At 45.6% G+C, this 13907-nt stretch overlaps 1 protein-coding gene across 1 annotated transcript in view; it reads right to left on the minus strand.

Annotated features, from left to right (window-relative positions):
- Positions 1-6812, minus strand: part of rapgef5a (Rap guanine nucleotide exchange factor (GEF) 5a) — a 132938-nt gene extending 126126 nt beyond the window's left edge. Inside the window, exon 1 of the mRNA XM_046325725.1 lies at positions 6191-6812. Coding sequence (XP_046181681.1) covers positions 6191-6346 — 156 coding nt within the window. The 5' untranslated portion in view covers positions 6347-6812. The remainder of the gene's footprint in view (positions 1-6190) is intronic.
- Between the last annotated feature and the right edge of the window lie 7095 nt (positions 6813-13907).

Genomic DNA, 13907 nt, shown 5'->3' on the forward strand with positions numbered 1-13907 from the left:
GACGAGACGGCCTACAGGGAGGAGGTGAGGGCCCTCGGAGTGTGGTGTCAGGAAAATAACCTCACACTCAACATCAACAAAACTAAGGAGATGATTGTGGACTTCAGGAAACAGCAGAGGGAACACCCCCCTATCCACATCGATGGAACAGTAGTGGAGAGGGTAGTAAGTTTTAAGTTCCTCGGCATACACATCACAGACAAACTGAATTGGTCCACTCACACAGACAGCATCGTGAGGAAGGCGCAGCAGCGCCTCTTCAACCTCAGGAGGCTGAAGAAATTGGCTTGTCACCAAAAGCACTCACAAACTTCTACAGATGCACAATCGAGAGCATCCTGGCGGGCTGTATCACCGCCTGGTATGGCAACTGCTCCGCCCACAACCGTAAGGCTCTCCAGAGGGTAGTGAGGTCTGCACAACGCATCACCGGGGGCAAACTACCTGCCCTCCAGGACACCTACACCCCCCGATGTTACAGGAAGGCCATAAAGATAATCAAGGACAACAACCACTCGAGCCACTACCTGTTCACCCCGCTATCATCCAGAAGGCGAGGTCAGTACAGGTGCATCAAAGCTGGGACCGAGAGACTGAAAAACAGCTTCTATCTCAAGGCCATCAGACTGTTAAACAGCCACCACTAACATTGAGTGGCTGCTGCCAACACACTGACTCAACTCCAGCCACTTTAATAATGGGAATTGATGGGAAATGTATATATAAAATATATCACTAGCCACTTTAAACAATGCTACCTAATATAATGTTTACATACCCTACATTATTCATCTCATATGCATACGTATATACTGTGCTCTAGATCATCTACTGCATCCTTATGTAATATATGTATCACTAGCCACTTTAACTATGCCACTTTGTTTACACACTCATCTCATATGTATATACTGTACTCAATACCATCTACTGTATCTTGCCTATGCTGCTCTGTACCATCACTCATTCATATATCTTTATGTACATATTCTTTATCCCCTTACACTGTGTATAAGACAGTAGTTTTGGAATTGTTAGTTAGATTACTTGTTGGTTATTACTGCATTGTCGGAACTAGAAGCACAAGCATTTCGCTACACTCGCATTAACATCTGCTAACCATGTGTATGTGACAAATAAAATTTGATTTGACGCAAAAAAATCCTCACAGACTCAATTCAACATAGGCCCACTGAACTGCCTGCTGATGCGCCACCTACTGGCTTCTCTTTGTATTTAAACTGGTTGGGTAGGATAGGCCCACAGAACATTCACACTTGGTCCAACGGGCAATTAGCAAGCAATTGTCTGAACTTCAAAGTTGTCGAAGTCCACACAGTTGCAATGTTATTCATACAAACCGATGTGATGTCATTACCCATCACCAGTGCATATCCCCTCTCACACACACACCTCATCTCCTCCTGGACAGGATAGAAAGCAGAGCTGTGCTGTCACAGAGCCTGAGGCTACCTATAGGCCTTCAGTGTGTGACAGTGGTGAACCTATAGGTCTTCAGTGTGTGACAGGTTAGTATAGTGGTGAACCTATAGGTCTTCGATGTGTGACAGTGGTGAACCTATAGGTCTTCAGTGTGTGACAGGTTAGTATAGTGGTGAACCTATAGGCCTTCAGTGTGTGACAGGTTAGTATAGTGGTGAACCTGTAGGTCTTCAGTGTGTGACAGGTTAGTATAGTGGTGAACCTATAGGTCTTCAATGTGTGACAGTGGTGAACCTATAGGTCTTCAGTGTGTGACAGGTTAGTATAGTGGTGAACTTATAGGCCTTCAGTGTGTGACAGGTTAGTATAGTGGTGAACCTATAGGCCTTCAGTGTAACAGGTTAGTACAGTGGTGAACCTGTAGGTCTTCAGTGTGACAGGTTAGTACAGTGGTGAACCTATAGGCCTTCAGTGTTACATGTTAGTACAGTGGTGAACCTGTAGGTCTTCAGTGTGTGACAGGTTAGTACAGTGGTGAACCTATAGGCCTTCAGTGTTACATGTTAGTACAGTGGTGAACCTGTAGGTCTTCAGTGTGTGACAGGTTAGTGCAGTGGTGAACCTATAGGTCTTCAGTGTGTGACAGGTTAGTACAGTGGTGAACCTATAGGTCTTCAGTGTGTTACAGGTTAGTACAGTGGTGAACCTATAGGTCTTCAGTGTGTTACAGGTTAGTACAGTGGTGAACCTATAGGTCTTCAGTGTGTGACAGGTTAGTACAGTGGTGAACCTATAGGTCTTCAGTGTGTTACAGGTTAGTACAGTGGTGAACCTATAGGTCTTCAGTGTGTTACAGGTTAGTACAGTGGTGAACCTATAGGTCTTCAGTGTGTTACAGGTTAGTACAGTGGTGAACCTATAGGTATTCAGTGCTTTTTGGCAAAATGTTAATATATGCCATTTAGCAGACGCTTTTATCCAAAGCGACTTACAGTCATGTGTGCATACATTCTACATATGGGTGGTCCGGGGAATCGAACCCACTACCCTGGCGTTACAAGCGCCATGCTCTACCAACTGAGCTACAAAAGTGAGCTAATATATCCACTTCTCTAGCTACCACTGCACCAGTGCATAGGGCCGATGGAAAGACAGGATAAGCAGTCCATAAACTCAGACATAATAATCCAGTAGGTCCCAATCATAAGAACACAACCATAAGGCATTTCCCAATCAAAATGTACAACTATTACTTCCATTGCAAAAACCATTTCACGTTTAGCACAGTAACCGGTGACAAAGTTTAAAGTGGAACTGACAGAGTTAACTACTTTGCAGATATCAAACAGACAATCATAATATCAGTCAAAAATATCAAATTCCCAGTTTATGCTGGGAACTACTTTATAAGAGGTTTTAAAAATAGGTTCAATTTGACTCAACATTCCATGACGTACACTAAGGCATTGTTGGCAGATAGATGGATGCAGTTCAATGCATGATTCATGTAATTCACCAATACATTTCTTGGTGGTTAAAAAAAGATTGCTATCAGGTTGTGAATCACAGATGTAACTAAGGCTGGGATTGTCAATACAATCAAAATATCAAGGGCAACGATCACAAGTCAGTCATAATGTGGCTAACAGGCTAGCGTATCTATTTATGTAGCAAGCTAAAAACATGGAGCTTAACATTAGCTACATAGCTATCTATCTGCTAGGAGGATGTCATGTCATGCCATTGGAGTGGGTGAGCGACTGACTTTTCCAATTTATATTGTTTTTCAGTGGCTATAAACAGCTAAAGATGCAGGTGTCATTTGGTTAGCTTGCAAGAACTTGAACGAGTGTTATCCAGTTAGCATATCTCTTCACTCTGGCTATCTACTCCGATTTCAGAGCACTTTCATCGGAGTATGCCAGAGTGCAGAACAACTGATGAATTTACGAACGTGCTACATCGTTCTGTGTAAACTCCGGTCCTGAATAAGAGATAGTTTATTTGGTTTTATTTACTGCAGTGTCTATTAATTGGCCAAACGCACAGCCGCTTTCCCACGCAATATTGCTATAGAATTTCCACAAATGCCATATCTAAGTGGTCGCTTGTCAGGGAATGTCATATTCTTCCTGAACAGATTTGAATAAGATTTTATGTTGCTAAAATGCTGTCAGTTCCACTTTAATTTCAACAATGTTTCACAAACATATTTTCAAAGATATGACTAACAACAGCAAGCTTGCTGCAATGAAAAAAAACAGTTCCACTCACCAGATAATGATCATTTGAAACTTCTTGTTGAAAGTTATTCTTGAAAAAGGAGAAGCTAACAAATTTGTCACGCCCTGACCTTAGTTTATCTATGTTTTCTGTATTATTTTGGTCAGGTCAGGGTGTGACGAGGGTGGGTATGTGTGTTTTCGACTAGTCTAGGGTCTTTGTATATCTATGCGGTTTTGGTATGTCTAGGTAAATGTAAGTCTATGGTGGCCTGACTTGGTTCCCAATCAGAGGCAGCTGTTTATCGTTGTCTCTGATTGGGGATCCTATTTAGGTTGCCATTTTCCATTTTGGTTTTGTGGGTTATTGTCTATGTGTAGTTGCATGTCAGCACTTGTGTTATATAGCTTCACGGTTGTTTTTGTTACTTTGTTAAATGTTCTTTGTTTATTAATAGAAGAATGTATTCTTATCACACTGCGCCTTGGTCTCCTCGTTATGACGAACATGACAGAATAACCCACCAAAAAAGGACCAAGCAGCGTGAAAGGGAGGAACAGCGCTTTGTGGAAAAATTGACCTGGGATGAAATACTGGACGGTAAAGGATCATGGACGTGGGAGGAGATTTTGGCAGGAGAGGATGGAGGCAGGTGGAATGGAGGCAGGTGGAAACAGCGCAGGAGGAACGGCGAAGTAAGAGAGGACAGCAACGATGTCGGGGAGGTAGGCCACAGAAACCCGAAGAAAAATTTGGGGGTCTGAGATTGGACAGATTGGAGGAGAGTGAAGAGAGAGAGCTGTTGGTTTGGCATAGTATGCACGGCATTCACCCTGAGGAGCGTGTTAGCTGTCCGATGCCACCTGTGTCAGTTCCTCGTACTCATCCTGAAACATGTGTTAAAGTTTCGGAACAATTGATGCCGGCTATACACACCACGTCTCCAGTGTACTTTCACAACCCGGTGTGTCCTGTTCCTACTCCTCGCACTCTTCCTCAAGTGCGCCTCCAGAGTTCAGTACATCCTGTTCCTCCTCCCCGCACTCGCCCTGAGGTGCGTGTCCCCAGCCCGGTACCACCAGTGCCGGCACCATGCACCAGGCCTAGAGTGCGCCTCTGCAATCCAGAGAGTCCGGCGACAGTACCCAGTACCGTAAAAACAAACTAGGTGTCCCCTTTTCATCTGTGGATTAATTGTTGGAGTAGAGCACATACGATTTGGTATGACTCAACATGGGTAAAAATTCTACAAAGACCCAGCAAAAAAAAAAAAAAAAAAATGCATTTCAGGTAAAATAACAAACCAATGTTTATCTCCAAGGACAAATTAGCTAAAAATCCATGAATGTTTTGTGTACGTTTCAACCTGTCCCCAAATGAATATAGTTGGTTCACAGTTGGTTTTGGTATTTTAACCTGCGTGCCATGGAAAGCATCTGGTGGGGATAGACAAAAGCAACATGCAGATGCACACATGGAGCTGCAATGGTCAGCATGTTATTAGCATAAAATAAATATGCTATAGGCTATGCAGAGCCGTGGTCAGGTCCAGTTGGGCCTATCAGCTGTAGTTACATAAACCCGAGACCTGATGACAATCAAACAGGATCCGACCCAAGGGAAAAGTTTGTATTTTGGACCTGCTCAGGTCCTGGTTCGGGTCTTGGGTGACCCATGAAGACCTCTAATACATACACACTGGGCACACACACACACAAACTCATCTTGTGTTGCTCTCTGTTAGATCCGTAACACAGGGGAGTCAAAATGGAAACATGAAATCAACCACACACACTCATGAAAACATCCCTTTAGGACTAACAAACTTGACACCTTCCTACTGTGATCTTTCTACTACAGCTGTTGTCTGATAACACCTCTAAAACATACATCACAAGATCTCTATGCTTTCATCTGTGTTATACAACTATTAATTAGATTGCTGAACATGTCAGGACAGACCTAATCTCTTGTTTAGTCTCTTCACAGCCTTTCCTTCAAACCCTGGGCTCAGACCTTGGACAGTCATTCAGTTCTTTATTATTGTGTGTGTAGGTTAGGTGTGTGTCCTTCCCTCCTCCAGGACAGGTCTTAGCAGAGCTACCATACCTTCACGCTTCAACACACACACATACACTAACATACACCCACTTGAGGAGAGTTGAGAAACACCTTTAGTACCACTGTCATTGTCATAACATATTCGCTCCCTAGAATCCAAGGGGGCATTGCAGTAGGCTACATGAATGGGCAAGTAACATCTCTGGTGAAACTGATTCAAGACTGGACCAAGACATGTGTTGCCTTGGCTACTGCATAGGTACGGCATCTAAAAACACATTCTGGACGTAACCAATGAATGGCGGGAGCCTGTAGAGCACGAGCGTACACACACCGTGGTACAGTGAGGTCGTGTGTGGAACAACAGCACATCTAGGTGAATCGTGACAGAGATAGGAGGTAACTCGACGGTAAAGAATAACCCAAACACACACGGAAGGGACATTTTTCTGTCGATACTCACGCTTTTCTTCCTTAGGTGCAGTCCATGTTTCAACAGTCCCGGTAAATCCCGGATCTTCTGCCTTAGCTGAGTCTGGTCTCGAGCCCCGGTGTTTCGGTTATTCCACCGCCAGCCGCCGACCATACCATCTTCTCCACCAGACTCAGAGTCCTCCATGTCTGTCTGTCTCTCTCTTTCTCTCTTCTACTCCTGCTCCTCTCACACACATACACACCAGCTACGGCTCATTGTCGTCTATCTTATTCACACACACACACCGACCTACACCTGTTCTGCAACAGACGAACCGCGCGCGTTAACGACCTACAGAGTTTCCGCTGCAGCACGCAACGCTGCTCCACCCGAATGTCCTCCTCCCTTGTACTATCAATGTGTTATGTGTGTGTGCAGGGGAGGGGGACTTGCAGGTGCAGAAGAACATCATTGCATAATTTCCATCTGTCAGACGTAGAGGAGTCGTAGCACCTTGCTAAACATTCAATACATTTTCGACTTAACATATCCCCGTTTTTTAAAATCCGAATTAGATAAATCTTGATAATATTAACACATTTAGGCTGCGTTTTTATGTTGACAAATGAGGGCCTGTGTATAAATGTTGTATTAAAGACTTGTCAATTCTGTCTTTTCTGTTGCATTTAGAAACAAAATGGTGGAAAGGACGAACTGGAGGCTACGTCATCGCCTCACCTGCGGCTCAAATTTCGATAGGTAAACAAAGGGCCATTAGGCTACACCTTCAGGTGTAAGTGTGAGAGCTATGAAATCTACTCTAAACCTACATCACACACACACACACATACATACACACACAGGTCTGAGTGAATGGACTGAAGTCAATACAATAGGCCAGTAGGTGTGTGTTGTATAACTGAGATGTCCATGTGTTATCCTGATAAGAGTCTTAATCTCACATAATTGGCCATTTTCAGCCACTCTGATTACACACGCACACACAGCCCATTTCTATTTTATGTAAGTGTATTTGAGTCTTTCACCCTACATACTCTCCGTGTCTCAACGTTGTCCCAGTGCACTCTGGGTAGTGGCTAGTTTGGATCTCACAACAAGTGCACAAATGCTGCATCCTAATTCTCCACACTTCTCCGAAAGCATGCACCTGCACACTCCCATCGTGGATTTAAAACCATTGGATTGGTCTAAGTATTGACTGGAGGGAGTTTCCACCATTGATAAATCCATGACGGAGTGTACACGTGCACACTTTGAGAGAAGGGTAGAGAATCAGGATTTAGCCTACGTAAGGCTATGGTCAGACCAGCGGGGTTAGGGGTCAGTTAGGCCCATACTCACTCAGACCAGAGAGATTTTGGGTTTAGGTGTTGTATGTGGTATTATGGCTTGGTCTGTATGTACTGTACAGAGAGCGTGGGGAGACTGGGAGAAGAGGGAGAGAGACTAGAGGAGGAGGGGTGAGAGAGAGCGAGAACAGGAGTAAACCTATTTTCCATCATAGAGCTCTTCAAACAAACTTGATTAAATATTGAAAAGTGCATGTGGCTACTGGGGCGTGGATACAATTCACTTCCAACTGAACACTGGAGAAAAACGAGAAGAGAGAGCAGTGGAGAGGAAGAAAGAGCGAGCTGTGGAGAGGAGAAGAGAGAGCAGTGGAGAGGAGAAGAGAGAGCTGTGGAGAGGAGGAGAAGAGAGCGCAGCGGAGAGGAGAAGGATAGAGCAGCGGAGAGGAGAGGAGAGGATAGAGCAGCGGAGAGGAGAGGAGAGGATAGAGCAGCGGAGAGGAGAGGAGAGGATAGAGCAGCGGAGAGGAGAGGATAGAGCAGCAGAGAGGAGAGGAGAGGATAGAGCAGCGGGGAGGAGAGGATAGAGGAGAGGAGAGGATAGAGCAGCAGAGAGGAGAGGAGAGGATAGAGCAGCGGAGAGGAGAGGATAGAGCAGCGGAGAGGAGAGGAGAGGATAGAGCAGCGGAGAGGAGAGGATAGAGCAGCGGAGAGGAGAGGAGAGGAGGAGAGAGCAGCAGAGAGGATAGAGGAGAGGAGAGGAGAGGAGAGGAGAGAGCAGCAGAGAGGATAGAGGAGAGGAGAGGATAGAGCAGCAGAGAGGAGAGGAGAGGATAGAGCAGCAGAGAGGATAGAGGAGAGGATAGAGCAGCAGAGAGGAGAGGATAGAGGAGAGGATAGAGCAGCAGAGAGGAGAGGAGAGGATAGAGCAGCGGAGAGGAGAGGATAGAGGAGAGGGAGGAGAGGATAGAGCAGCAGAGAGGAGAGGAGAGGATAGAGCAGCAGAGAGGAGAGGATAGAGCAGCGGAGAGGAGAGGATAGAGCAGTAGAGAGGAGAGGATAGAGCAGCGGAGAGGAGTGGATAGAGCAGCAGAGATGAGAGGATAGAGCAACGGAGAGGAGAGGAGAGGATAGAGCAGCGGAGAGGAGAGGAGAGGATAGAGCAGCAGAGAGGAGAGGATAGAGCAGCGGAGAGGAGAGGATAGAGCAGAGGAGAGGATAGAGCAGTAGAGAGGAGTGGATAGAGCAGCAGAGATGAGAGGATAGAGCAGCGGAGAGGAGAAAAGAGAGCAGCGGGGAGGAGAAAAGAGAGCAGTGAGGAGGAGAAAAGAGCAGCGGAGAGGAGAGGATAGAGCAGCGGAGAGGAGAGGATAGAGCAGCAGAGATGAGAGGATAGAGCAGCGGAGATGAGAGGAGAGAGCAGCGGGGAGGAGAAAAGAGAGCAGTGAGGAGGAGAAAAGAGCAGCGGAGAGGAGAGGATAGAGCAGCGGAGAGGAGAGGATAGAGCAGTAGAGAGGAGAGGATAGAGCAGCGGAGAGGGAGTGGATAGAGCAGCAGAGATGAGAGGATAGAGCAGCGGAGAGGAGAGGATAGAGCAGCGGAGAGGAGAAAAGAGAGCAGCGGGGAGGAGAAAAGAGAGCAGTGAGGAGGAGAAAAGAGCAGCGGAGAGGAGAGGAGAGGATAGAGCAGCGGAGAGGAGAGGAGAGGATAGAGCAGTGAGGAGGAGAAAAGAGAGCAGCGGGGAGAAGAGGATAGAGCAGTGAGGAGGAGAAAAGAGAGCAGCGGGGAGGAGTAAAGAGAGCAGCGAGGAGGAGAAAAGAGAGCAGCGGGGAGGAGAAAAGAGAGCAGTGAGGAGGAGAAAAGAGAGCAGTGAAGAGGAGAAAAGAGAGCAGTGAGGAGGAGAAAAGAGAGCAGTGAGGAGGAGAAAAGAGAGCAGTGAGGAGGAGAAAAGAGCAGTGAGGAGGAGAAAAGAGAGCAGTGAGGAGGAGAAAAGAGAGCAGTGAGGAGGAGAAAAGAGAGCAGTGAGGAGGAGAAAAGAGAGCAGTGAAGAGGAGAAAAGAGAGCAGTGAGGAGGAGTAAAGAGAGCAGCGAGGAGGAGAAAAGAGAGCAGCGGGGAGGAGAAAAGAGAGCAGTGAGGAGGAGAAAAGAGAGCAGTGAAGAGGAGAAAAGAGAGCAGTGAGGAGGAGAAAAGAGAGCAGTGAGGAGGAGAAAAGAGAGCAGTGAGGAGGAGAAAAGAGAGCAGTGAGGAGGAGAAAAGAGAGCAGTGAGGAGGAGAAAAGAGAGCAGTGAGGAGGAGAAAAGAGAGCAGTGAGGAGGAGAAAAGAGAGCAGTGAAGAGGAGAAAAGAGAGCAGTGAGGAGGAGAAAAGAGAGCAGTGAGGAGGAGAAAAGAGAGCAGTGAGGAGGAGAAAAGAGAGCAGTGAGGAGGAGAAAAGAGAGCAGTGAAGAGGAGAAAAGAGAGCAGTGAGGAGGAGAAAAGAGAGCAGTGAGGAGGAGAAAAGAGAGCAGTGAGGAGGAGAAAAGAGAGCAGTGAGGAGGAGAAAAGAGAGTAGTGAGGAGGAGAAAAGAGAGCAGTGAGGAGGAGAAGAGCCTTAAGCTTCTGATGGAACACATGAAGATTCTAAAAATGGAACAGACTGAGATGTTGACCCATTCTAGAAGACACACTATAAACCATTATCTATTAACCATAAATATTTTCCTCATTGTTCCACACACACACACACACATACACACACACACACACACACACACACACACACACACACACACACACACACACACACACACACACACACACACACACACACACACACACACACACACACATCAAAGTTTATTGGTCACATACACAGTTTAGCAGATGTTAAAGCATGTGCAGCCAAATGCTTGTGTTACTATCTCCACACACACACCATCCTCTCAGGTCTTGGGGTCAGTTCTGCTGTGGTGGGTGCAGAGCTGCAGTCTATCTCTTTGACCAGTAGATGTCCCTGCTCGACTGTAGAGGTTGAGGTCATGTATGGTTATCATTTATTTCGGTGAAATGCTTCATTGCCCTCTAGCGATCACTACTGGAAGACACTTATCTCACCAAATAGTGCAGCAGTGGTATGCATCCAGACAGACCTTTGATGTGTCTGTGACTAGTAGCGTCTCAGAGTAGGAGTGCTGAAACAATGCTACCTTATATAATGTTACTTACCCTACATTATTCATCTCATATGCATATGTATATACCGTACTCTATATCATCGACTGCATCCTTATGTAATACATGTATCACTAGCCACTTTAACTTATGCCACTTTGTTTACTTTGTCTACATACTCATCTCATATGTATATACTGTACTCGATACCATATACTGTATGCTGCCCTGTACCATCACTCATTCATATATCCTTATGTACATATTCTTTATCCCCTTACACTGTGTATAAGACAGTAGTTTTGGAATTGTTAGTTGGATTACTTGTTGGTTATCACTGCATTGTCGGAACTAGAAGCACAAGCATTTCGCTACACTCGCATTATCATCTGCTAACCATGTGTATGTGACAAATAAAATTTGATTTGATCTAGGATCAGGTCCCCTCTGTCAATGCAATTGTATTTATTGTGATCTAACAGGCAAAACTGATCCTAGATCACTCCTACTGAGACGCTTGATGAATACAAGCACTATGATCTAGCATGGCATCCCTCCTACAGTATCTCTCGCTTCCTATTAAACCATTCTTTCTCTGCATCCCTCAATTTCGCCATCTCTCCTACGATCACAGCAACTCTCTAGTTACTCTAGTTATTATAAACTGCTGACTATGGTTTTCCTCTCCTAACTTTTACCCAGTCACACTCACCCTCTACTTACTGAAACCGTGTACTACTAATATTGTATTACAACTAGTCCACCACTAACTACTCTTACTCCTAGTCTACTACTAACTAGTCCTAGTCTACCACTAACTACTCCTAGTAGGGACTATGGGAAATGCCTAGTGCCTAGCGAAGTGTTAATTGCATAGGGGCTGTTTCTGGATAAGGGCCTACATCTCCCCTCTGTAGACACAGTCAGTGTTCAACTACTTAGCACAGAATCTCTGAGTTGAGTTTTTACAGAGTCATGAATTGGAAGAGCAATACAATGGGGGGCAGAGAGGGGGAAAACATATTCTGAGAAAGAGATACTGTATAAATCAATGAGAATTTCATTAAGTGATTACGCAAGCTTCTTGACACAAGCCTAGTAGTTCTGTGGAATCTGAGCCCGTCACAGACTGCCAGAGTTTTCCGAGAAATCGTAAATAGAGAGAAAAAAACAGAGAATAGAGAGTTTGTTAGAGCATGAGAGGACAGGAAATAATGTAGATAAGGAAAGTGCAGCTGGCTGACTAAGTTTATCAGAATATGCAGTTATAAATACAATAGAAACTTATGTGATGCCTTTATATCCCCACCATTACACACATACTTTGATCTAGCAAAATTAGGGCCTTAAGTGTTCAGCTCTTCAGGAGAAGTGTCTGCATTCTAGGAGGGTGGGAGACATGTGTTTTACTTTGACTCAGGGTCTCAGCCCCACAAGTAGACACTAACACTACAATTTAATACAAACAAAACTAACCACAGGAATGCTTTAATAACATAACAAACCTGAACTAATAGTGTTACATTAGTGTGGATATGAATGTGTCCTCGTAATAGGGTCAGTGTCAATTCCATTTAAATTCTAGTCAGTTTGGCGTACTTTCTGAATTGACTGGAACTGTGAAATCTAACCAGGGCAGATCCTAATAGTGAATTGTTGCTTTGAAAATGACACTTGAAACCGCAACCCAGCCGATTCCCAGGAAAGAATTCCTCAAACATTTAGCCTGACTAAGTCTCATCCTGAGAGAGAAGACGTCAGGGAAGTCCAATCGTTCCCTCAAACACTGACAAATTGACATCATAGACACTGGCCCTTGGACTTTCAATTGCCATGTGCAGGGACATTTCTTATAGGACATCATGTTTAGGACAACCAGTGTGTGTGTGTGTCAAAAGCAGAATACTAGAATCACACAGCAAACCGCCACAGATGCAGGCCAAAGAACAATCAAAGATTCCACATAAATTCAGCTTTTAAAACTATAGGCCAAATACAAGCACCGTGGCAAACTAACACAGCAGTTGATTCACTCACAGAGCGGTGGCCAATGTTCGTTCGGCTCTACCTGAGCAGGGTTCATTAGGCTCTATACTACCTGCCCTGAGCATGCATGCTGTTCTGTACCTTGTCACACCACCCTGGATTACTGACCTCTGCTTGCCCTGAGCCTGCCTGCTGTTCTGTACCTTGTCACACCACCCTGGATTACTGACCTCTGCCTGCCCTGAGCCTGCATGCTGTTCTGTACCTTTTGGACTCTGCTCTGGATTACTGACCTCTGCTTGCCCTGTTGTTTGCCTGCCACCCTGTTTTTGCAATAAACGTTTGTTACTTTGAAATAGTCTGCATCTAGTTCTTCTCATGAGCCTTGACAGTACGAACTGGCCATGACTGTTATGCAGGTGAATGAGGACCCAAAAGCGACTTGGCGAAAACAGAGTCTTTAATCCAGTAAAGTAAATATTCAATACTCCTAGACAAATCGGAGCGGTAAATAAAGCATAAAGAACAATTCCACTCGTAATGACGAGAACAGACTGGAGACTCGATCATAAACTGCAGGTTGCCTCGGGAAGGCACTTGACCGTAGCAGACTCAGACACCTGCTCACCACGCAGCATCTGAGGGAAACACGACACGACAGGGCGATACAAAGACACAGCACGGTGAACAATATACAAGGATCCGACAGGACAGAAACGGAAAACAAGGGGAGAAATAGGGACTCTAATCAGGGGAAAAGATAGGGAACAGGTGTGGAAGACTAAATGATTGATTAGGGGAATAGGAACAGCTGGGAGCAAGAACGGAACGATAGAGAGAGAGAGAGAGGGAGGGAGAGAGAAAAAGGGGAACGAACCTAAAAAGACCAGCAGGGGGAAAACGAACAGAAGGAAAAGCAAAATGACAAGACAATATAAGACAAAACATGACAATGACGGACGTAGCAGACTGAGCGGAGTACCAGGAGGTGTTCAGTGAGGCCCGGGCCACTTCACTTCCTCTGCACTGATCCTATGACTTCGTGACTGATCTTCTCCCAGGCACCACACCGCCCAGGGGACGACTGTACTCTCTGTCGTGTCCGGAGACCAAGGCTATGGAGACCTACATTGAGGACTCCCTAGCTGCAGGGTGTATCCGTCCTTCTCCCTCCCCACTGGCGCAGGGTTCTTCTTTGTGGAGAAGGACAAAACCCTGTGCCCATGCATCAACTACCGGGGCCTCAATGACATCATCACCTCGGCCTTCGAGCCGCTCCAGGGAGCCACCGTTTTCACCAAGTTGGACCTGCGGTACGCC

This window comes from Oncorhynchus gorbuscha, linkage group LG24 (genome assembly GCF_021184085.1).
Source record: "Oncorhynchus gorbuscha isolate QuinsamMale2020 ecotype Even-year linkage group LG24, OgorEven_v1.0, whole genome shotgun sequence".
NCBI lineage: Eukaryota > Metazoa > Chordata > Actinopteri > Salmoniformes > Salmonidae > Oncorhynchus > Oncorhynchus gorbuscha.